The 25,840-nt window shown below is 47.7% G+C and overlaps 3 protein-coding genes across 3 annotated transcripts; all 3 read left to right on the top strand.

Annotated features, from left to right (window-relative positions):
• The first annotated feature begins 18,262 nt into the window (after positions 1-18,262).
• LOC135372206 (uncharacterized) lies at positions 18,263-20,542 on the top strand. The gene has a single exon (XM_064605887.1). It carries the CDS (start codon positions 18,263-18,265, stop codon positions 20,540-20,542), a length of 2,280 nt encoding a protein of 759 aa, XP_064461957.1.
• A 24-nt stretch (positions 20,543-20,566) lies between these two features.
• Positions 20,567-21,049, top strand: LOC135372208 (uncharacterized). The gene has a single exon (XM_064605888.1). The coding sequence runs from the start codon at positions 20,567-20,569 to the stop codon at positions 21,047-21,049; it is 483 nt and encodes a 160-aa protein (XP_064461958.1).
• Positions 21,050-21,083: 34 nt separating this feature from the next.
• On the top strand, positions 21,084-23,294 carry LOC135372209 (uncharacterized). The gene has a single exon (XM_064605889.1). It carries the CDS (start codon positions 21,084-21,086, stop codon positions 23,292-23,294), a length of 2,211 nt encoding a protein of 736 aa, XP_064461959.1.
• Positions 23,295-25,840: the final 2,546 nt, after the last annotated feature.

Genomic DNA, 25,840 nt, shown 5'->3' on the forward strand with positions numbered 1-25,840 from the left:
GGGAGAAAATGCACAAAAACAAAGCACACTTGTTTTATCTCGTGCTGCTGACAAAAATAAAATAAAATGTAAATATGTAACCTGGTGAAGATTAGGTTAGAAATTAGACGAATGATTAGAAATGATAGGAGGAATTTTCCATAATGGTACTGTGAGAAGTAATGTTTACCTCCCCACGTTGCTACCGCCCTCGGCCGGGATCGAACCCGTGATCACGTTACCAACTGAGCAACCGAGGACGGTCGAATTTTTTCCGTGACACCCAGTTTAATGGAAGAAATCAAAATTATATAAAATATTTGCTTGTTTTCTGTACCTATAAGGGCAAAGTAACATTCCTTAGTAGTTACCGCGCATGGGCTTCCACCAGTTCGCTCCTCTCCTAAACCTTTTGGTTCTTTGTGCACCTATATTGGCATTCGCACAGGTATCTCCTACCGGCACTCCACTGAAAACCAATGCTTACTCAGTGCTTAGTCGTTCCCGTGGTATGCGTCTTGCGAATCTCCTAACTACTTTAAAGACTGCCCTATTTCGAGTTTGCTAAAACCTTAATAAGAGTGTATATTCTTCTAACCAGGCTCATCATTTTATTGCCACATCCTGTATATGCACGACTTTAGGCGTTTCCGCATGTATGAGAGTGGTTAGTTTATATTAGTACCCACGGGCCTTCTAAAAAATGGCAGTTCTTTCACGATGTACAAGCTCACCAAACAACTGGAGAGGAAAGGATAAAACGTGATTTGATATCGCGAGACGGATGTGATCCCTGAACAGGGGCGGATTTAAGGGTCTGTCATGGGAGGGCGGTCTTAAGGAACCTTCGTGCTTTGCGGCACAGCGTCTTCCGGAGTTGGGTTTTTTACAACGGGAACGTAGCCGTATGAGGGCGGGTGGGCGACCGCCCCCCTCGCCCCACGCTTAAATCCGCCCCTGTCCCTGAACACTATTTTAACATGCGCCTATTTACATGTCCCTCATCATATCTGGAGTCCCCGCATCTAACCTCGTGTCGAGTAACCACGACACCAAGTTGCAGGGCTCGACCGCAACAACCTAGGGATCACTAGAGGATAGGCTACCGATCAATTATTTAGGAACCACAGTAATGTTAACCAGGAATGCATGCGTTAAACAAGCGACTTACGGTCTACGACCATCAGCACTCAGTGCGGTCTCTTCATCTAAAGGACAGCTTCAGTAATGAGTAAAAACATCGCGCACTTGCTATTTCTGCAGTCGATCTCCACCAACCTCCGCAGATGCTACGAGGACTTGTGCGAGTTATGACTACTCAATAGGGTGTTGGTATTGCTGGCCTCATGCTCTTTTTTTTTTCGTGATATGAAAAGTGTGCCGCTCGGATATGCACGCGACATCTAACGATGCAAAATGAGATCGACACTGTTTTGAAATAAAATAAGATCAGCTGCTTATTTTAGGTGGACAACTGGACACATCATGCAATCGCTTTGATATCTGGGCCTGATCTGCTAGTTTACCAATACATAAGGACTCCTAACGATAATCTTATTATCATTGCCATTGAAGGGTCTGTTCAACAGGGGACCATGAATCGGTCCGGCACACTATATGCATGTACCTACCGCGATGCCATTTTTGTATTTAGAGTGCACAAACACCTTTGTATCATGCGTAGTTTAAAAAAAAACATAAGCACATTACAGGTAAAAGCATTCGAATGCCTACTGAGCTGAACACAGGGCTCATTTGTACACCCTAAAGGAGCGTCCTCACCATGCTGATCGGCACAGTGAGCCGTAGACATAGAATATTGTGGACAGCATAGTGAGCCACAGACACAGTGGGGACTGACAAAGCGCAGCGGGAGGGTCGTCTGACATAGTTTTCAACGTATATATTTTCATGAAACAGCTGAATGGTGATCGTCTGACATATCTCACGTGATATGTTTTCTTCTTGTGTCTAACGCAGCCATCGGACTCTGCTGTTTGTTGGCCTCCTGCATTCTCAAAGACAGCGGAAAGGATCATGGACACTGAAATTTGGAGAAAGGGAACGAAATAATCGATCATGTAATTGACGTAGATACTGTGATAGCTCGGGTATCCCATGTAGCAACAGGACATCGAGGGATAAACCAAGGACAAGATCAGGAAGCGCAGACCGTTCGCCTCCGCCTTACAAAGGGTCCGCGCGGGGACCTTTGACGTCATGCTGACCGACTGTCGGCGCGGCGGCACACGCAGCACCACAATATTTCATGATCCATTGCCTCGTGTGAACTCATCCTAAAAGGTACAAGTTACATCTGGACACTTTCAATGCGTAAGTGAGAACACCCTCGAAGAGGAATGCGGATATGCAAGGGAGCAGCTGTAATCAAATTTATACGTACAGAGGGGGCGTATGCAAGAAAGGTTACAGGCCTATTTGCAGATGCCATTCTTCTGGATGTAGTGTCGGTTCTATTTACGTGGGCTGCCTCAACAGCCTGGTACAAGAACCCTCTGATATCGCGTAAGTGCGACAGACAGGAGAAGCAATTTGTAATAGAACCAAAAACCGCTGGAAAGCAGAGGATTTGAACCAACACCACATACCTAAAGGCAAATTATCGTTTTCGTTTAGAACAGTGTGCCGCTGACCTTGAGCGTAGAAACAGACGAAGAGCGAACGGAAGTGGGGCCAATGAAACGCAATGCACTGAAGCGAGCAGTGTAAGATGCGCCCTCAAGTCAGGGCACGTTTATATAGGAACATATGGTATGTTAGACAAGAACGTTATTCAAGGAATACGCGTTTTCAACAATGGTATATGGGCACTGCTTTTCGCGGCGTATGATAGAAGATATGACCCATGGTTCACACAACTTTCTCATTCATCGTCCTCGTAGACACGTGAGACAGCCACCTAATTACACTAAGGAACAATTATCCTTTAACCTGTAAGTAACTTCTAAGTAACCTCTTCACAATGAGCTGAAGCCAGAGTTTCGCTAACTGGGCAAAGCAGGAATGGTTCATAACTTTAAAGCGCTACAGGACAAGGACGGAGAGAGATATATAAGACATAGGCGCACTTCCAACAGATATTCCAACAATTTATTGAATAGTACGCCCAACGAATTCATGCTAACTGGAGCCACCCTTCCATGGGCCCTGCCCTGCCATCTGCCGGCACTTTTCCATACACCTGCTTAGATACGATAGTTCTTTATCAGGCAACAGGATGAAGGGTTAGTGACACAGGCATGCCCCAGTTGTGACATGTTAGCTGGTTCGGTTATTTCACGCGTGGTCCTATCGGTACCGCCTGTGAAGCAGATGGATCGTTTCTATAGCGGCTCTCTGCACACTGATTGCAATGTGCACCCTTAGAAACAGTTGTTACCTGAACCCCTTTCCTCATATATCACCTTTGTGGAGTACAGCTACTGTCAAGCAGGGAGAAAGGTGTCATGCTACTCCTTTGAGGGAGTGAAAACACTCCTTTTTTTAGAGTAACTGAACTCTCCAAAGTGCATTATAGATGTGGCAACAAAAATGAGTTAAAGTACACCCCTTTTTTAACAGTGCAGAACCATTCATGCATACCATTTGTTGTCGACATTTGTTGTCGACATGAAGCCAATGTTCCCACAACCGGTCGTTGATGCAGTCCGTCCCAGTCTGTCTCACATGGAATTAACCGCATGACAAGGGTACTTGATGCACAACCTATTCCCCGTATTCGACATATGGGGTTCTTTGGCGATCTTGCCGCTCAGTGCAGTTGACGGAACGACAAACCTTCCCGATTTTATTTGGAGCAGAGAAGGCCATTTGAACACCAGCTCGCCCAGCCATCTTCTTTACTTGGTGCGAAATATTATGCATGTCGGGAATGATTACGGTGTTCTTCCGTCGTACTGGCGACCTTGTTTCAGAAGTTACAGGGGGACAGCCCCTTGAGCAACGACTCAGCGACCGCGGAGAGCAAGGCTAACGGATAGCCTAATTCACGTAGCTTGAGAGCCTGTTGCTCGAGTTGTCCTGAAGCCTGTAGGATGTACCACCGTTGCTGTTTTTACTGACTTTGAATGGGCCGACGCGAACGGGAGGGGCGGTTGGTACTTCCAACACGTGTGGCTATCAGTGAATCTCGTATGCATATCTAAAACCGGATGCAATCTTCGCCCGGCAGCTGAAACGCTATTGAAACAATCCAACTGCTTCACAGGCAGTACCGATAGGACCACGCGTGAAATAATCGAAGCAGACAATCGGAGCATGCATGTATCAGTAACTACTCCATCCTGTTGTTTGATAAAGGACTAGCGTATCTAAGCACGTGTATGCAAGGGTGCTCGCAGGTGGCAGGGCAGAGCAGGACTCACGCAAATTTGTCTCTATTTAGCATTTAAGCAGTTCGTGAACTTTTCAATAATCCTTCGATGGAACTGCGCATCTGCGCATACCTCTTCAGTTTCTGGTCTATTGTAATTAATCTTTCGGTTTCCTGTCTGTTGTGATTAATATTTCTCTTTCCTGGTGAACTTTAGGTGAATAACTAACCAATAAGCAAGAAGACACTACACTGTCCCCGTCACGGCCACTTCAGTATCACCGCTAGCATCCCCCTCACTAATAGCAACTACTGCCTCAGTATCAGTTATAACAGCAGAATCTCCCCTCACAATGAAATCACCACTGAGAGGAACATTCTCGGCTGCCGCCACGACAGTGTCAGGTATAGTGACACCAACACCACTTTCATTCGCAACTGCCACGCTAACAGCTTCTAGAGCGGGATACTCAGCCCATCTTCCTTATCGTTTTAGCCTACCACTCCCTAATTTACTCATTTGCCTTATTCACTAGACACAACTATACGGTTGGGGAGTCAACACCGGTAGCAGGAGCCGGAGCCACAGTGTGTACTGTCATCAAGCAAGATAACTACTTAGACTACTAGTCTATATAGTAGAAGTGTAGTAGTTAGTATACTAAGTACTAACTAACTCTACTAAGCCTATCTTACATACCAGACAATAACGCTCCAAAGGGAGATTGCTTTTTCTACGTGGCATGCCCTGCAAACTATCCTGAAACTCCTTAAGAATGCTGTGTGTGTGGGGGGGGGGGGGGCAGTACAGTCCTGGTGGGCTTACTAGAACATGATATGCCCCTCACCGTGATCATGATCAAAGAGCCGAGTCGCTGTAAGCCAGCAGCGACAGCACTCAACAGACCCTCACGGATGATATCTGAACGCAGCACCGCTCTCACTGTTTGGAAAATAGCCATGCTCCCAACATGAGAGTGTATTCATATTGCCATCTGTAGGATGGGACAAGCGAAAGCTTGCCCACATCACATTTCAAAAATAGTACTGCTCTCGCCATAAAAACGAAGAACAGAATCAACAAGTGCTAAGCAGGGTGTCCCACTGAACTGCCAATCCCAACCATCCCTCAGTAGCCTTCTTTGGGACAGGAGTGAATAACAAACCGAAGTTCGACAGTGTATTGGCGACAGAGCGACAGAGTGTGTATGGGCATCAAATGGAAGGTCGGCCACGCGGCATGCCATAGTTATAGTTAATGCAACTATCGTCACAAATCCGCAATTAGCGTTCGGCAACTGGTCCGTGTCATCAGTCGCCGTCCCCCGAGTTTGCCGGTGTCGTGGAAGCATTAAGAGTGAAACTGTCCGCGTCTCCCATCCCTAAGCTGTACTCAATGACGACGACGACGTTTCCTTCGAAACAAATGCCTGAAATATATGCCGGCTATTCTCTAATGCGATCGAGCCATGTTTATATAACAAACATATCCATCCCCCCCCCCCCATCCTGCGATCGAGCGATTAGGGAACGGCCATCTTGACAGAGTAGAGTTATTGAGTTGTCGAGTTGAGTTGAGGGGAGTTGTACCCCATTTTTATTTTATTATATATGATTGTATAATTATTTTTATGTCTGTACCAACCCTCGCTCTCTACATTACAACATGTTTTATCTATTGTGGGATTTTGTAACTTCACGTTAGACATTAACAAGAGCAGCCTTGTGCACGAAAGTCTCGTCTCATTAAAATTTAGATGCTCTCAACAGTCTTCTTTCTGTTGTGAATCTCTATCTCAGCATACCTGCACATTGCTGTTCTACGTACTGTGACTTTGCAGTAAGAGTATGGACTTTGGGTAAAAAGACTACACAGCACTGCTCAGGTGTTGTTGGCTATCGAACAGTATGTATGTATGCAGTATGCACACAGTATTTGTGCACCGGACCCACTAAAAATGTAGTGAATGTGGCATTGCCCACGGTAATGCACCAAGTTGAACACAATTATTCGCTTATGTTTTATCCAGGTATTTTAGCTTACATGTCAAGCCAGTACCACATCCAGTGTGAAGTTGTGACAAATAAATAGTTTCCATTTTTCTTAGCTCTCAGAACACAGACAGTGAATTAATAAGAGTAAACAATGTTAACATGAATTCTGGGCTATTCTTCAATTAAAGATTCACAGATAGTAAAGGCAGCTTCCTCAATGGACGTTGATGACACCGAAAATTCTAAAACGTTATCAGAGGCGACATCAGCTTCGGTGTGTCAAAGGATTGTATGTCCAACAGTATTCCAGCTAACAGTAACAAAAATGTGCAAAAGACAAATTAACTGAACTAATGTAATGTACCTTCTATATCAGACAGTGAAGCTTGTAACACCCCATCCACAGGAACCAGTGTCCAGACAGCAAAAGCGCTTGAACTGAGAGATAGCAGCTAATCGGAATGGCGACCTTTGTTTTCCACCCTGAAAGCACAGGTTGTAACTTTGAGGGCAGATTTAAAAGTGGTGTCAAGATGTCTGCATGAAAAGTTGAACATAGGTGAATACTCAAATTATAACATCACATTGTCATACCTGTTGGTGGAGGTAGACTGCAACTAACGTGTCAGCAATTTCTTCATGCACCAGATGCAAGCCAGATCATGCTTCATTTCCGCCTTCAGCGTGCACCTGTGATAATTCAGAAGTTAGATTATCAATACTATTGTGTTGTTAATCGTGGTTATATCAGAGTAAGCGCAGTAGGACAGCTGCACAATCGATTCATTAAGCTTGCTATTTTTTATATCTGAACCTCGACTTACCTTTTTTGCTCTCGTTTTTTGCCTTGATCCTCCGTGGCACGTTCAAAATGTTGTGCGTCTGGCACCTCAGATTTTCATCAGACGATTTCGTGCCGAGATTCCAAATTGATTCTGGAGTTGCGCGTAACCTATGATAACATTCGTGGACGAAATTCTTGCTGTGGAAATTAGCAGGCACCACTGTCAGCCAAGAGCTTCGCACTGCTTGGTCTTTTGGCAGCTTATAATAGGTAACACTTGAATGCTCCGATGAATTGTTCTAACAGCGTAGCACCGTCGCATCTTCCACAACTTCGCCGTGGTATATCACGTATTATATCGCTCCAGCCCATAAAAGGCAAGGTCAAAACAAGGAAGTGCACTTTGCAAACGACGCCGTACCAAAAAAAAATATCCACATGCTTTGTTTCCGGCTTAGCAACAACATAACAGCTGTTCGCTTATGTACGATGCACAGAGGACGAAACGAAAGAAGCCAAGCGGCCAAGCCAAGAGTCCAGCCAAGCCAAAGACAGATAAACCGAGAGCAGTGACGTCGGTGCGCCCGTGCGCAGGGTTTGCCGACGGTATGACCGCCGGGCGTGGGAACTAAAAAAACTGTTTTCTAAAAAAACTACGAACAGTTGGAGCAAGATATTTCGCACGCATATTCAGTGTTCGGTAATGAACACACAGTGCGAGTATCGCTCAGTTCTGCGGCACTACAAAATCGGCATATCTGACCTTTAACGCAACTGTTCTAGATGGTGTTGTTTCATTCAGAGGGAAAAAAGCAATGGCCGACCTTTTAATTTACTTTCCAAAGCCTCGAGCCATGTATTTCCCAGTAACGCAGTGAACAAACTGCAGGGGTAGACGTTTAATGAGAATTAACTTCAATTCAGCTCATTTTATTTCACTCAGAAAAGTGGGGGCAAAAAGCTGCACAGTGCAGCTTGACAAGCTCCCGGGACCTTTGGTCATGACAGTGATGCAGATAGATGGATGATACATGCCGCTCAATTCGGCCTCGCGATACACGTAATAAAAAATAATAAGCTGACAAAAAAAAGTGTGTGTCATAGGCAAGTCTCGGAGGGGGCGAATAAGATAAGACATATATGCACTACAACACACAAACATTAATGATGAGAGTTAAAACAATTCTCACCACAATAAAGTCGCACAGAGTCTAGCCCTTTCGACGCTTAATATTTGAGGGATTGGCAACAACAGCATAAGCATCTGGTAAATAATTTTCTATTTCCCGTAGTATGTATTTACCTTAAACACAGCTAAACAGTTGGTGTCTTTAGATGCAAGGTGGTACCTGTTCTGGCTTATGCGAATGTGCCATTTGCCATTCAAAACGTGACTGATATGTCATTAAAACTTCCAAGATGATGCCGTTAATGATTTTATCTATGATACGATGACATGAATTATCAATTATCAACCATGTCTTATCCGCCGATTATGTTGGAATGAAGTCACTGCTATGAAGGGCCTATGTGACATCGTTACTCAGGGTCATTGTGACGTCATTGGACCTAAAGCTAATCTCCTCACTACTGAGTGATCCCGTGGATAATCTGAGTTGATAATCCCGTTGCAGGGGCAGCACCCATATTTTAGGGAAGGAGCGGTCTGCGCTCATGAGGTGTTCAAGACGGTAAGAACATCATTTTATGTATCGATCGTCGATGAACTCTAGTAGAGTGCTGGACAGCGGTTGATAAGAGAACATCAGTTCCACCTTTCTATAGGATATAGGACCCTCATTGGATAACAATAATAATAATAATCGATGAAATATCCGAGTGGTTTTAGATCTACAGCGTAAAAGCGTAGTGAGTCAGCGCAGATTGTTCCAGCAGATTGTTATGTGTTTAAAAAAAGATAGAAAACAGTCATACTGTAACGACCGTACATGAAGATGAAGTGCATGCACGCAACCATTCTCATGCATTAAATTATTACCATCCTGACGCTCGCAACATTTGGTGGAGGTGCTGGCTCGATGCCCCGACGGAAGCGATCACGACATCTTTCCTCCGACACTGGTGTTCATCTGCCCGTACAAGTGAGCCACTAGCCCCAGCGCTGCTGCTACGGCCATCGACGTCCCAGCCCCGTTGACAACAATGCCAAGACACCCATGGACGAACAGAAATGCCGCTATAGTTCAAGACCAAAATTATCCCAAGCCCTGTAGATAAACTACGTCCGTGACAGCAGCGTGTGATGGCGGCCAGATTGGTGCAGGTAATCTATGTCACTACAGGCACTGCACCACCGTGGGGAGCACAGCGTCACCAACAGCGTCACCTCAACCTCATTTTTCACCGTTCAACACCTGCCGTTCGTCCACGTCCATTCGCGACTAGTGGTGCTCGGGGGTCACGACTTCAAGGAGGGGGGAGTAATGTAACGACCGTAGATGAAGATGAAGTGCATGTCACGCGAAACCATTCTCATGCATTAAATTACTACCATCCCGACGCTGCGCCTCTCGCAACAATACTGCACCGTCTCGATGTGGTTCGAGACACTTCTACACTCTTAAAAATAAACTTCACCGCGTAGCACGCTCCTAGCCAACCATCATCTCGAATGATACCGTTATCTGGTCTGATTTGTGGAAAACGGGAGGCGTACGCCTTTTTTGTGACACTTACGCTGCTCATAATTGTCACAAAAAAGGCGTACGCCTCCGGTTTTCAACAAATCACGGCAGATAACCATATCATTCGAGATTAGGATTGGCTAGGAGTGTGCTATGCAGTCAAGTTCATTTTTAAGAGTGTAGGATGTGCTAGACCGTACGTGTTGTTGCTATACCATGGTGTGGCGTGTTTTACATTTTACATTGATCAGCTTGAACTGGCCGTTCATTTTGGTCCTGGCAGAATCCGCACAAGAGCACGATTTTTGCTCTCTCCGAACGCCTCGGGATAACTGTTAATTAAAGGGGCAAATAATATACAAAAACAAGGTCACTTCAAATCAAGTTCCACGCCATGTTAATTTCGTACTTCCTATCATTACGAAACTCGTTACGAAACTACCAGAAAAAAAATATACGGGACTATTTCTTGATTTGGTGCTAAGCAGTGAACGTGGTATTAGCTCTTGCATCGCTGTTTTTAGTCTATGCTGCACATGCACGCGCGGCCATGGAGCTGTCCCGGCGACAAACGGGGTGCGAAGCCGACTAGCGTTGCTGTCCGAAGGACGTGAAAATAAATGTTGTCAGTGGAACATTTGGCGAGAGCTTTTGTAGGCTAGCATACGGTGAGTCGGTATCGAAAAATGAAGCGGTGCGCATATTCGGAACACTACGATCGGACCCGTTCCAAATCCATGGAGCCACGATAAGTAGGCGCTCACGTGTCCTGCTGTCTCATAGGATGCCGTCAATCGTCGCTTCCTGCGAATCCCATTGGTTGCCGCCAAAGACGGCTCTGGTTTCATTGCGTTTTTCGTCTAAACGGTAGCGCTGTGTGAACTAATTTCCCATTCACTATAGTGACCCAAACACGGGCTTTCATTTGAGAGCCAGTTGTTTTTTGCATTTTATTGCCCCTTTAAAGCAATACGGTAGTGGAAGTAACCGAGCGTTCTGCGCATATCTCCTTTCCCTCTTACTCCACTCGGAAAGCCCCATTGGCTACGGCGGTGCGCTCCCTCTTCCCTCTCACTGCCTTCTCTCATGCGTAGAGACGCACTCGTACAACGTATTCCCCTAGTCTATCGGCTCCGTTCTTTGCTTATAGACCAATCACATCTTTTTTGCGTCGGACGTTCTACGCATCTATATCATTGTGCACGCAAAGCGGCATCTAAGGTTCCGTTTTTTTTTTTCGTTAAAACGTACGTCGGTTGAAATTCCTCCGATTCGGTTGTAATCGAAAAACTGCGAGTACAAGGGGATATTCCAGGAAAGAGGACAGATATAAATTGCCGCGCGCGACGAGTAAATTGTTGATGTGGAGCCGAAAGCCATAGGGAAATATACGCTGTATAAGTGCGTCTGTACGCATGAGAGGAGGCAGTGAGAGGGAAGAGGGAGGGCGCCGCCGCAGCGAATGGGGCTTTCCGAGTGGAGCAAGAGGGAGAGGACATATGCGCAGAACGCTCAGTTACATCCAGAGCGTGTACGATGGCTGTGAAAAAATGCCTCTTTACTTCCTCGTTAGGCTTAGAATGCCACCACAGCGAACAAGTCCATGTTGAATGCGCATGGCGCGGAAAATGGCATTATGATTTCTATCCGCCGATGACTGTCGGGTTAAACATGTACACAGCCAGAAAAAAAAAAAAAGAATGGAAAAACGCAGATTTCCTGCATGATCAATAAGCACCAAAAAACATACGCCGAACCGGCACGAAAATAAAACCCGACAACTGAGATCCCCTCGCGGTAGCGTACATTTCACTAAAACTCTATCAAGTGGGTCATCGTGGTTACCGGCTATGGGGACGTCCTGAACATCTGAGATCCTTTAGAATTAATACCTAGGAGTGTTGCACTGATGTTGAGAACACATAAGGAAGGGTGTTAGATGGCGTTGACTAAGGGAACATGTTCTTATTCAACTCTGGCTACTCCGAGCTACTTTGAGGCGCCAGAGCAATGCAGCCCGTGCTTTTAAAGAACCAGAACAATGCAGCCCGTGCTTTTAAAGAACCAGCAAAGCGTCGATATTGTGTCTCAGTGGCATCGGTTTAAGCAGATATTATGTTTCTTTGCAAGCTTTTGTGTCTTTTCACCCGTGTGCTAGAAAAAAAAAAACTATGACCAGTATTTTTGAGGAAAACTTACACACACTGCCTTAACGCAACAATGAAACAAAATGTAATATGCCGTCTCGATGCCTGTTCGGGCATCCTCATCAGAATGAAACAAGAAACGTCATATTAGATTTTGTTTCATTGTCGCGTTAAGCCAGTGTGTGTAAGTTTACCTCATGATTTCCCCTGGCTTGTGGTCTATCTTCAACCAGTATTTTTTTTGTATCGCGTACATTGTTATTGTACTACTACCATCTATTGTACGGCATATAGAAACCAAAGCATGTAACTTGTATCTTGCAGGGTGACGAAAGAAAATAAAGGCGCCTGGTGATAAAGCTGGAAACGATATTCTCTGTTTGTTCATATCAGTACGAACGATGAACGCGAAATACCCACACGGAAAAAACATCACCGGATTGAGTGTTGCTAATTTGATCATAGTTCTAGGTAAAGGCTGGCGCCGACTGCTGTGTACGTACACTGTGAGCTAAGGTCACCGAATGTGTTCATTGTGCAACTGCTACTCGTAACACGGATGAAGGGAAGTCATCGCTCTTTTAGACCTCGTTGCCTAATGGAGCATGGACATGACATACATTAACGTGGCTCGAAACCCTGCTTCATCTGGGTGAAACTGTACGCCAGGAGTCACCACGCAAAATATTTTCACTCTGCGTCGTATTGTCACTGGACATTAAAATTGTAAAAAAAAGTCAGTCCGAAGAAACAGTCGCTGACGAGAGACAGGAGATCCGTGTGACGTCTTCTTCTTCAGACAGGAGGGCAGTGGCCACTAGCCACAAAGGGAGATTGGTCAGGGCACGGAATGACGCACGCGTGACATAGAAATCGTACGTTGAGATTGGGAGGTACCCGGGTTCGAAACCCGGTGCCGGCTGTGCTGTGTTTTTCCTGGGTTTTCGTCAGACGCTTTCAGGCATATGTCGGCACAGTTCCCCTAGAAGTCGGCCCAGGACACACATTTCCCTGGGCGTCAGTCGTGACGTTGCCCACCTCTGTGAGACCGACAACGGCGAGCCCTCTCACCACCACCACCACCACCACCACCACCGACACAGAAACTGCACAGTGTTTTTTTTTTTTCTTTTTTTGAGTTGTGCGGAACAGAGCCTTGCGCGTGCTCTGTAGAGCACCTGCGCTTATTATTCTTTCGTAGGAACTCATTTTATTGGTTGTAGAAGACGTCACAGTTGAAAAAACAATATATATATATTTCGTGAGTTACTTCCACGCTCCTATAAAACTATAAGGTGGGAAACCTTACAGACTGCAGAGACTGCGCTCCTGCCCTATTGGAAATTCCTACTTGACTTCATATGGTATTATGACACCAGGTCCTACATGATGAAGGAACCTACATACAAATAGGATCCTGTTTAATTGTGGGTCCTACATGCAAATGCGATCCTACATATAAACAGGATCCTATTTGGTTGGGGGACCTACATGCAAATGCGATCCTACATATTAACAGGATCCTATTTGATTGTGGGACCTACGTTGGGTCCTACATGCAAATAGGTTCAAGTCTCTCGTTGTGATCCCGTATAATTTGTGCACCCTATTGTGCTGTGTATATTAGGAAATAACAAATCATGCAGCTTCTATTTTTTTTTTATTGATATCGTTCATCATCCCTGTGACATGTCTGTTGAACAATCACACTCTTGCCTGATGTACAGCGTCTTCAACACCTTTACAGATCATGCTAGATGATAGCTCTAAGATATATTTCTTGTAGGCATCTGAAACAATAAAGTGAGTTAGGAAGCTAGATTTAACAAGGGATAATACATTATGTGTCACATAAAATATGCCAAAACTCGTGCACAGGTTAACCAGACTTCCCACATATGCTGTTACTTGAGGTCCAAAGACAATGGCTTTGTTTGTTAGCAGTAAGATCAATTAACTATGACAACTGGGGCTACAGCAAGGGTGTCAGTAAGGCATTACCTGAACAGGGTGAAAACAATGCACGTTGAGTTATAATATCCGCAACTATTTACATTCTGTCATATTCCTTCCACACTCGGGGAAAATATGCATGACACAAGCTGAGTTATTATGAATTAATAACCAAAAAAGGAAGATCTGTATCTTTAGAGCACCGGTACCCTGTAGCAGGGCCGCAGAAGAATCACACATTATATCAACCTGATGTTAAGTGATGATACAGGTTAACCAACAGGGTAAGAGCACAAGATTACAGATGGAGGATAAGGAAATAGGTAACAATAGGGTAATAACCGCACTGAGCGGATAAAGTTATAGGAACCCACACGCTAGGAAGAATACAAAGCAAAAGGTGCACGAAACATGGCATTACATGCACACAACTAACCTTCAATTCACGAAATCCAACAGCTTTCGGTTTTCCAAGGTACACACACAGAAACAGGTCCAGATACCACTAGTAAGGCATAAAATACAGTCACAGCACTGCGGGGCACCAAAACCACCAAAACTACGACGAAAGACGCTTCCCGAACGAGAGCTCTCTGGACATGCGTCCGAACGCTTCTATGATTTCCCTTCCAAATGAGCTGGAGGAATTCCAAGCTCCAACGGCGCCGCCTGGCTGTAACGGCTCTCTCCACCATGCTCTCCTCGCGCTACATCCAGAAAGCAGAAAGTCGCGCGTACGGGTGACCAGTGCCATTGGAAAGAGGACGTTTTTCCCGTCAAAATAAGTCTTCAATCACATTTCTACGCCAACAAACAACCGACATCGAAAAAAATGCCCCCAGCCCCATGTATAACGAGCCGCTTTTGCCATGTTTGTCCTCACTCGAGAATGGAGAGAGATAAAAAGATCCCGCAAGTTTCTAGCCGTTCGGTGTTCGGAGTGCACGAATCCATTAATAGGTGATTCAGATCTCCCACAGGGTTCAAACCTAAAAACAGGGACGAAGGTGCGCAGAAGGAGAGTCAGCCTAAGGAATTTCGGGAATAACGCCATAACCTGTAGTAAATAGACGGAAGGTGCGAATTGAAAAGTTGTAGAGCAAAGAACGAAGAACACGCATCCAAAATTTCCAGTAAATTGGACGTTAGGTAAGCGAGATTACGGCACTAAAGGAACGGCACCCACGGAAGCGTCTCCGAGCGGCGTCAGCCAGACTTGCTGGCGCCAGTGCCATGACCCTCCAACTGCAAAGCCCATATCTGGGGAACGGAGAGTCTCGCGCTTACGGGATTAAAGCGGTTGGAAAGAGCACGTCAAGAGCTTCAAAACTATGTCAAACACGACTCTGTAGGTGCGATGGAAACGGTTTTAGGGGAAAAACAGCCGGCAGTCCCATGTATTGGGAGGAGTGTAAACACGGAAACCGGTAGCTCGAGAACCAGAAGACTTTGACAGCTGTAGTAAATTTTGCCACGTTCACCGAGTTGAGGCGAGTACACTCTAGAAAGGTGAAAACTGTCCGACGCGGGCTTCCGTCCGAAAAAGGGCATCAAAGCTTAAAAAAACAGTGTTACGAACGCGTCTCTGCCCACAACCCCCGAACCGCTAAAGACCGACTCATGGTTCCATTTGACCGACCGTAGAGCGACTCATGTCCTACTAGGACGGAAATTCTGGCGTCGACATGACCACCGGGGCGGATGTTACGGAGCTCCGAATGTATCGGAAGTGCAGACGGAGGCCTGGAATTTTCAAGTATCTCGACTACTCTTAGGATTTCCTGCGAGCCGTGAGCGTGCACGTGAAGGCGAAGGATTGGGGAATCCGTCACAACAAGCCGCGTCCTGATAGAACCAGTTTAGTCGTAGAAATTAGACCGAAAACCCCATCGACACCGCAATGTCGCTCGATGGCGTTCAACCGCCACCTCGACCTGTTGCGAACTGTTGTCGAAGTTTGTGCTTAAATAGTACTCAAAGGAATGCACGCATCATTGTATGCTTGATGTTTCGTCGACTAGTAATGGGCATACTCTATGCATGTTCCATAAATGAATGCAACCAGTCCATTCAGTTGTTTTCAACCTAAAAAACGATATTCATTTGCAGTGGTTCTAATAGAATTCGCACTTGATAACCTGCCGTATGTGTGCGCGTTGGCAAACATGATTGAATATGACTAGTTCGTTCTGGGCCCCTGTTTTGAAGGAATCAAATAATGTTTGTTGCTGTGTTAATATATCACTTCCATATCTCAAAATAATTCCCCACGTCCTCCCCACATGAAACCAAACAGGCCACGTATAAGATCTCCCATAGCTCCTTTTTGATGCCTTGTAGGATCCTACAAGTCTGCTACGTAGCCGGATATAGGCGATGTAGTGTCCTACAACTCTCCTATATTGCCGAATATGGGACAAGTAGGACACCACAACTCTCCTACATAGCCTAATATGAGACATGTAGGATCCTATGACTCACCTATATGTGAATTAATATAGGACATGTAGGATCCCACAACTCTCCCACATGATACAAAATAGGACATAATGGATCCTACATCAATTTGTATAGGATAAATAGGATCGCATACAACCTATTTGGCTTTTTTTCAACAGGGTGTACCACCGGAGTCTCGGGAGACGGGCAGCTTTATTGTGCAAAGGGACTCGAATATTCTGGAATAGTCATCTGTTTGACGTGTTGTGAACACGACGAGCCATCACCTACTTGAGGTAAGCATCGCAGAGAGAAAGGATGTGGGGTCAAACAAATTTTGTGAGGGAGAGGGGACCGGACCTCGTGGAGGGTGCGAAGCCTCACAGGTGCTCATACAATAAACACATATATGAGCCCTATGTGTTGTTCATAGGATCAGCGTTATGAGGATTTTCGACACTAACCCACTACTGCTCCGTTAATTTCTCGTTTCTTACTCTTAGTTTTTTTTTTTTTTCCTCATCAGCATCAAACTTGAGATGAGTCATCATATTGGCTCTTGTGCAACCTTCCACTGATTTATTTTCTAAATCCCTTATTATCCTTTCGTACTCCAGGAACACTGGTCCCATTCCCATTCTAGCTGCCTTATTTAAGCCCACCTCTAGCTTTAAGTATTCTGCGTTGAGTTCAGTGAGTCTGGCCTCCATAGTTTTACTTCCCCCTTTTAAGCTTTCTACTACGCTCTTGCTAGGTTGTGACACTGTTGGCAATGAAGCTCTCCTTTGGCGATGTGCCCTACCATCCTCGCTTTTAATTGGTGACCTTTGCGGATTATTACTCGCGACAAATAGGTTATCCTCGTTAGTTTCTTCCCTAAAGCTCATTTTTACGCCTATCTAATCAGAACGATAAGGTGCTGCTTCAGCTCATATTAATCCTACCTAGAGCAAATCTACTAATGCAAATCAGTCAATCAATCAATCTACAAAGCCCCTACCTAAACTAACAAATCCACTGCAATAAACGAGACAAAATAGAAGCCTCCCGATCCCACAAAAATAACTATAAGGTTGAGGGAAATCCCTAAAACAAATTACGTAAGTGGGGACGCACCCCAGCCGCACTCCGCCGCTAACCATGCAAAAATTGCAAAAATACTCCAAAAGCCGGGAGACGACATAACTGGACAAAAAAGTAGAGAACTCCGACTTAACATAACAAAATAACAAGTTTTACTCAGACGCTTCGTCCGTTCATGCGACGGACATCATCAGTGCCAAATTGAATGAGAGATTATACAACCGGGCGCTATTTAAGGAGATGGGAGTATTGTTCGGGAAGGCGGCCACAGCTTTTGTTACAAACCGAGGAGTCACCACGTATGTGCCACGACTCTAGAAGCTTTCTGGGTCCCCATCTTTGTTCGCGAGCCAAGGTCACCGCGTTGTCCAAGTCGAAATAATGTCCCGTGTCCCAACAATGCTCTGTAAGCTCCGTCTTAAACCGTGTGGCGTGCGTCGCGCTCTTTTTGTCCCGCTTATGTTCTTGGAAACGAGTGTTCCGTTTTCTGCCTGTCTCGCCAATGTAGCACGTGTCACAGTCGTGGCATTGTACTTTGTAGACTACACCAGACTGGTCTTCCGAGGGGACGTGTTTTGCAGATTTGGGTTAAATAACTTCGTTGTCGACGTAAATAAGGCATGAACGAGGAAGACGATGTGGCCTCTCGGGGACCTTAAATAGTGTGTGAGCCAATGATTGGGTGATTTTTTGTTTGTTATGTTGCTGTTGTTGGATGGAGCGAAGCGCTCTGACCAGTTCCATAAAGAAGTTTGAAGTTTTCTCGAAGTCGTGGGTCCATTCTTGAATATTATTGGTGCCGAAACCCGGGACTTCGACTCGGTGACATACCGGAACTATCGATACGAGGACCTGCTGACTTGGGAAATCTACTATCGAAGGTTTTCATCAACGGCCAGCACTGATGGAATGTCTGAAGGTCAAGCGAGGAGCGCGACGTGGACAGTCAACGAAGATTATCAATGAGGCGACGGCTGCCCTCGCAGACACGGGAACTACGGCACATACGTACAAGTCACTGTTGGAGAGACTTCTTACGACCAGCAGAGAAATCGGTCAACTCGACACGGAGCTGGAAGCGTTGGTGGCGACTGAGAGCCTCGCTGAAGAGTACGCTATGGTCCTGGAATACGAGGATGCAGCGCTGTTGAAGGCGAAGATTGCGGAGTTAACGGAAGGTGACCGCAGAAGGTGTCCTGCGGCCTCTGCAGTAACCGAAGGGGGAACGAGCGGTAGGTCAAAGAGTATAAAGCTACCCAAGCTACAGCTACAGACCTTCCGTGGAGATTTGGATCGATGGCTCCCTTTCTGGGAACAATTCTGCGAAGCGGTGCACGAAAACGACGATCTCACAAAAAGTGAGAAATTTCAATACCTGCGGACGCTCTTGTCTGGACCACCCGCTGCTGCTATAGCTGGTCTGCAAGCTTCGGAGGCGTGCTACGAGGACGCTGTCAAGATACTAACCCGTCGATTTGGTGACCAGAAAAGGATCACCCAGGACCACCTTGCGAAGCTCCGGACCCTCCCAGCGGTGACGTCACCAAGTGATGTCAGAGGACTTCGACGACTGTACGATCACACGCAGGCTCATATCCGTGGTCTGCGAGCTCTGGGAGTTGTCAACTCAGCGTACGCTGCTTTGCTGGTGGGCATCCTTCTCAAGGCACTACCCAGCGACATCACACTGGAGTACTATCGCCTATCAGCACGTGCAACAACAGCAGCCGCTGTTCAACAGGACAGTGCGTCGGGAGATGGTCAACGAGAAGTTCAGCGCGAGACCTCGTACACAGAAAAGGAGTTAGAGAGAGTACTGGACTTCCTGCGTATCGAAGTGGAAAGCCGTGAGAAGTCCGGTATGGTCAGCACGAACAGAGACGGGCCACCCAGAGGTGGAACCCTGAGAAAGAACCTGCGGAAAGAGAAGAACGTCCCAGCCGCGGCCGTACTGCAGTCATTAGCGAAAGCCACGTCAAAGTGTATCTTCTGCGACTCGGAAGAGCACAGCAGTGGAGATTGCAACACACCCATAGAACGTGAACGAAAGAAGAAGGTGCTCGCGACGGCCGGCCGCTGCTTCAGGTGTACCGTCAAGGGGCACCGAGCTAAGGACTGTAGGCGGAAAGTCACATGCTTAACATGCAAGAGGAAACACGTGACCTCCATGTGCGACCCTAAATTGTCGGGAAGCTCGTCAACGAAAGCGAAAGAAGTTGACACAGTTGCCATGCCCGCAGCAAGCTCCGATCGAGACAGGGTCAGTGCCACGGTACTTTTGCAGGCGTTCCGCTCATGGGTCATCGCTGGCAATCAATCCGCATATATCCGAAGCATTTTCGACGGCGGCAGTCAGAAAACGTTCGTTCGAGAAGATGTGTCACGGCAGCTGGGGCTACCGGTACTGGATGAAGTAACCGTGCGACTGAACACATTTGGGGACCCAGAAACGTCAGTAAGTTCACACAGAAGAAGACTGGTCCAGCTGCGTTTGCGGAGCCAGTACGATCAGAAAGAGCATCTGATTGAAGCCGTAGAAATTCCTTTCATCTGTAAGGACCTGGCAGACACCACGGCAAATGACAGCTTCGTGGACGCCATCAGAAGGGAGGGCGGTTCCATTGCCGACGAAATGTTCCTCCCAGGAGCGAAAGCCGAAGCAGGAATCTCTCTTCTGATTGGAGCGGATCAGATGTGGAGGTTCCTAAAGTCCGATGTGCGACGGTCAGGTGCAGACGACCGTACGGTTGCTGTGAACACGCAGTTAGGCTGGACGTTCCAAGGTCACACCGCTGTCCTGTCGTCAGTCACCGGAGATGTCACGCTTACCTGCGCGTTACACGTGGAGGCAAGCACCGAGGAAAGGCTGTTTGATCTCCGAATGTTCTGGGAGCTGGATGGTCTTGGGATAACAGACGGCGCAAATGACCAGCGCTCAGAGGACGACGCTGTGTGGCTACATTTCCAGGACACCATCCAAAAGGAGGACGACCGATATAAAGTGAGTTTGCCGTGGAAGACTGGCAGTGCCACGCTGAGGGACAACCGGGGAGTGGCTGAGCGTAGGCTGAGAAGCCTGATGAAGAAACTTCGTTCAAACAATGCTCTTCTGCTGGAATACGATTGTGCGATGAGAAAATACCTCAACGACGGACATGCAGAGGTAGTTACCGAAGCGGAGTAAGCACCAACAGAGCATATTTACTATATGTCACACCAGGCGGTTGTCCGGGAGAATTCAACGACAACGAAGCTCAGAGTTGTCTTTGATGCTTCCTCGCATGCCCCGGGGACCGCATCTCTGAACGCGCATCTCGAAAAGGGACCGAAGCTAAACACGGAACTACTGCCGCTGCTGCTGCGCTTACGGACGGTCAAGGTCGCTCTGGTGGCGGACATTGCCAAAGCGTTCCTCCAGATTGTAGTCAGGGAAGAAGATCGTGACGCACTTCGTTTCCTGTGGTGTAACGAAACGCCGAAGGAAGATGGTCAGTTGCCCAACGTGGAAGTCTGGAGAATGACCAGAGTACCGTTCGGTACAACCTCCAGTCCTTTCCTTTTGTCGGCGACAATACGGTACCATCTAAAGAATGTGGAAGAGCACCTACAGGAAACGGCAGCGCATCTTGCAAATTCCTTTTATGTGGATGACCTATTGATGTGGATGACCTGGCGCTTCAAGCGAGGATGAAGCTGAACAACTGTACAAGGACGCGAATACCGTCATGAGGGCGGCTGGGATGGAGTTGAGAAAGTGGGCATCGAATTCCCCGGTTCTCTTCGCAGATCACGAGCCACGCTTAGAAGAGCACTACGCTGCGACCATAGAAACAGGACTTTTGGGATTACGGTGGAATCGACACACTGACAGCATCAAGCTCGCGGAATGCAGCCCACCCAACACCACGTCGGCGGGCAACACGAAACGGTCGGTGCTACAGCTCTCAGCCTCGATTTTCGACCCACTTGGTGTTGCCAGTCCATTCACGATACGGGCTCGCATGCTCTTCCAGCGCATCTGGCAGCATGGTCTTAATTGGGACGACGAACTACCTGAAGAAATAGCTTTGGAGTGGAAGCGCTGGTGCGAGGAACTGCCGGACATGGCAAGAATCGAAATACCTCGGTATGTGAGCCAAGGGGTTGAAGACATTGCGAACGCAATCCAGGTGCACGTCTTCACGGACGCCAGTCAGTCGGCTTACGGAGCCAGCGTATACCTGCGCACAGAGGACGTCAATGGAAAGGTCGTGGTCACGCTGATGGTTGCTAAGGCACGAGTTGCGCCGCTAAAAACACTGACCCTACCCCGCCTAGAACTCATGGGAGCTCTAATAGGATGTAGGCTGGCCAGAAGCCTTTTGGGTTCGCTCTCTCACCTTCCCCTCCAGCTAATCTTCTGGACAGACTCGAACATCGTGCTCTGTTGGGTTAAAGGATCGGCACTGCGGTTGAAGCAGTTTGTACGCAACAGGGTGACAGAAATTCAAACTGCAGCCGATCCAGCTGCTTGGAGGCACTGTCCAGGGGAGCAAAATCCAGCGGACCTGCTCACAAGAGGGGAAAGCATGGAGAAACTGCTACACAGCAAGATATGGTTCAGAGACCCTGCATGGTTGTCGGAGTCGGCGGAGTTATGGCCCAGCGGCACGCACGAACCGCAGGTGAACGAAGAGACTGTAGAAGCGGAACGGGTAAAGACACAAGTGCTCTTCGTGGACACTGACACTACTACTTCCAGCCTACTGAGGCTAGAGAACTACAGTAGTTGGTATTTCGTGTTGAGGCTCAGAGCATGGATTCGCCGCTTTGCAGACCGTTGCAGGCGAAAGAAGAGGCGGCAAGGGCCCCTAACTGCTAATGAGGTTCATGAGGCGGAGGTCCATTGGGTTAAAGATGCACAAAGGTCCGAGTACTACAAGGAGCTACAGGAGCTCGCAGATGGGGGCATGGTGAGCCAGAAGTCTCCAATCGCCCCCTTGCAGCCAGTTCTGAACCAGGATGATATTTTAAGGATCTCGGGACGGTTGCAGCACTCGATATTGCCAACGGACGTAAGACATCCGGTGATCCTCCCACAGGGACACAGAGTAACCGAACTGATCGTTGAGGCGGCTCATCGACGGCTTCTCCACGGGGGTGTACAAGACACCATCACCGAAGTGCGAGAGCGATACTGGGTACAGCGATGCCGGCAACTAGTCAAAAAAGTTCTCTTTCGATGCAACGCATGCAAACGACACCGGGTAAAGCCAGCGTCCGCACCTGTTGCACCACTGCCCAGCGAGCGGGTGACTGAGAGCCGGCCATTCCAAGTGGTTGGGATAGACTTCGCGGGACCGTTGATCATCAAACCAACAGGTGGAGGCAACAAGAAGTCTTACATGGCGCTATTTACATGCGCAGTCACCCGTGCGGTGCACTTGGAACTAGTATCGGATATGACGACCCAAAGTTTTCTCCTGGCGTTCAAACGTTTCACTTCCCGGCGAGGGCTTCCATCGGTTATCGACAGCGACAACGCCGCTACCTTCAAGAAGGCCGAGAAGCAAGTGTGGAAAGCACTGAAAAACCCAACCTTCCAGGACCACCTCACCACCGTAGGAATTAATTGGAAATATATCGTCGAACGCGCGCTCTGGAGGGGGGGTTTCTGGGAACGACTGGTGAGAAGTGTCAAGACTGCGCTAAGAAGGACGCTCGGGAGGAACTGCTTCAGCTTCGAGGAGCTCACCACTATTTTGCATGGCGTAGAGGCAGTCATCAACTCTCGCCCTCTGACGGCTGTGAACGATACACCAGAAGACAGAGAGCCACTGACATCGGCCCACTTCCTGGTAGGGAAGCGGGTGACTTCTTTGCCACCTTTCGACATCAACCTTCAGGGGCGACCACAGACACGCGGGCGTACTGGAAGCTTCATCAACAACTACTAGATTGTTTTTGGAAACGTTGGAGAACTGAATATCTTCTGCAGCTGCGGTCCGCCCATGGTGTCAAATCCGCTGGTGAAACGACACCGCTTCACGTCGGGGACCTGGTTATAGTGCATAATGAAAAGCTGCCCCGGCACATGTGGAAGACAGGACTGGTTGTGGAGCTGTTTCCCGGAAGAGATCGTAACATCCGTGCGTGCGTGCGTACGTACCCGGGTTCGAATCCCGGTGCCGGCTGTGCTGTCTGGGGTTTTTCCTGGGTTTTCCTCAGACGCTTTCAGACATATGTCGGCACAGTTCCCTTAGAAGTCGGCCCAGGACGCACATTCCCTCAGGGCGTGAGTCGTGACGTTGCCCACATACGTGAGGCCGACAACGGCAAGCCCTATCACCACCACCACCACCACCTGCGCTGTAAGATTGACTGATGGGACATTGCTACGGAGACCAATTCAGTTGCTGTATCCATTAGAGTTTTACTGACTGAGTTATCGTGTGTTAGTAGTTTCACAAGAAAAATGAGACTTCTCATTTTGCCGGGGAGGATTTTGCAGATTTGGGTTAAATAACTTCGTTGTCGACGTAAATAAGGCATGAACGAGGAAGACCTTAAATAGCGTGTGAGCCAATGATTGGGTGATTTTTTGTTTGTTATGTTGCTGTTGTTGGATGGAGCGAAGCGCTCTGACCAGTTACATAAAGAAGTTTGAAGTTTTCTCGAAGTCGTGGGTCCATTCTTGCATAACGTGGTCCTTCGGTGTCGATGTGAGACTTCGAACTTTAACATGCAGTTTGAACGTAGTCCTGATATCCAACGGAAGCAAAGCCCGGCCGATAGATTCACCAACGCCTTTGACATAGGGGATGACAACGCGTGTTTGGCGGGTGTTTGTTATGTTAAGTAGGAGTTCTCTACTTTTTTGTCCAGTTATGCCGCTAACCATATCTAACCGCGTCCTCCCCATGCCGTGTGTGTCATATTTCCTGTCAATTACTCCAGAACTAATAATACAGACAAGCGTAAGCTTGCCCACATCACGCTATACCTTGTATCGCCAACTGTAGGATGGGACAAGCGTTAGCTTGCCCACATCACGGTTCAAAAATAGACCACAAAACCGCAACCGCCTGAGATCCCTCAGAAGCCTTGTATCGCCAACTGTAGGATGGGACAAGCGTTAGCTTGCCCATATCACGCTTCAAAAATAGACCACAAAACAGCAACCGCCTGAGATCCCTCAGAAGCCTTGTATCGCCAACTGTAGGATGGGACAAGCGTTAGCTTGCCCATATCACGCTTCAAAAATAGACCACAAAACAGCAACCGCCTGAAATCCCTCAGAAGCCTTGTATCGCGAACTATAGGATGGGACAAGCGTTAGCTTGCCCACATCACGCTTCAAAAATAGACCACAAAACAGCAACCGCCTGACATCCCTCAGAAGCCTTGTATCGCCAACTGTAGGATGGGACAAGCGTTAGCTTGCCCACATCACGCTTCAAAAATAGACCACAAAACAGGAACTGCCTGAGATCCCTCAGAAGCCTTCATTGGAATCGCAAGCGCCACCTGTGGAACGCAAGGGCTCATGGGAACTTAGAGCTATACCTATGGACACTATACCTATGCACGCTATACTTATGGAGGTAGGCTCCTTTACACTAGACGCGCACTATGCTGAAAGGCAGGATAACAACGCTCCTAGGGACATTGCTGTTTGTACGGGTCATACCATGCGAACAATCCATGATATACGGGAGAGTCGCGACAGAGGACAGTACAGGTCTAGCAAAGTGGCTAGAACAGAATGCTCCACTAACCCTGATCATAGCGAAAGACGCGAGTGGAGCAGAGCCAGCGATGGGAGCACTCGACTGAGCCGAGCACTGCCTGTTACCTGGTGATCAGCGCCCGTAGTCCAGCACGAACTGCATGAAACAAGCCTACGCTCCCAAAGTCGGGGCCACCGAAGGCCAACCGGCACCGGCGTATCTAAATTTGGAAATTTATTTCCGCAATCAAACACGCCAGATGTTTCGGATCCCTTGGTGCAACCGGCAGCGGTTCCATGAACCTTACAGTTACCCATTCGACTCTTGGAAGGTCAAAAACAACAGCCGCTCTGCTCCATAGGAGCAGCGGAATCTGGCGGAATCTGGAATCTGAAGGAAGCAGTGCTCTTGTGACTCCGAGATGCCACAAGACGGGCAGTGATGCGTCCGACAAATATGGAAGCGGTGTAAACGTTCACGAAGCGGGAGGACACCATGAGCCAGCTTCCACTGGAGACTCGCTCGACGAGCGTCCAACCAGCCTGCCCTGATACGTCGCAAGGAGCTCCCGGAAGGACTACCCACGGCACCAGGCAGGGAGGGAACCAGCACTGCCTCCATGAGCGCTGCGTAGAAATCCTTGGCTTCCCAAAGAAAGACCTCAGCGCCTGGGGACATCTCGCGTACGCGTCTGACGGCAGCTATGCAAGCTGTCAAAAGAGGTGAGGGAACTTCTGCCCTGGGACGGCTGTCAGTGATATCGGTGAACCACC

Source organism: Ornithodoros turicata, unplaced genomic scaffold (assembly GCF_037126465.1).
Source record: "Ornithodoros turicata isolate Travis unplaced genomic scaffold, ASM3712646v1 Chromosome131, whole genome shotgun sequence".
Classification (NCBI taxonomy): Eukaryota; Metazoa; Arthropoda; class Arachnida; order Ixodida; family Argasidae; genus Ornithodoros; species Ornithodoros turicata.

Bases quoted from the DNA above. Each gene is read 5' to 3' on its own strand.
- LOC135372206 (XM_064605887.1), top strand. From the start codon at position 18,263: ATGGAATGTCTGAAGGTCAAGCGAGGAGCGCGACGTGGACAGTCAACG.
- LOC135372209 (XM_064605889.1), top strand. From the start codon at position 21,084: ATGAGGGCGGCTGGGATGGAGTTGAGAAAGTGGGCATCGAATTCCCCG.
- LOC135372208 (XM_064605888.1), top strand. From the start codon at position 20,567: ATGTCACACCAGGCGGTTGTCCGGGAGAATTCAACGACAACGAAGCTC.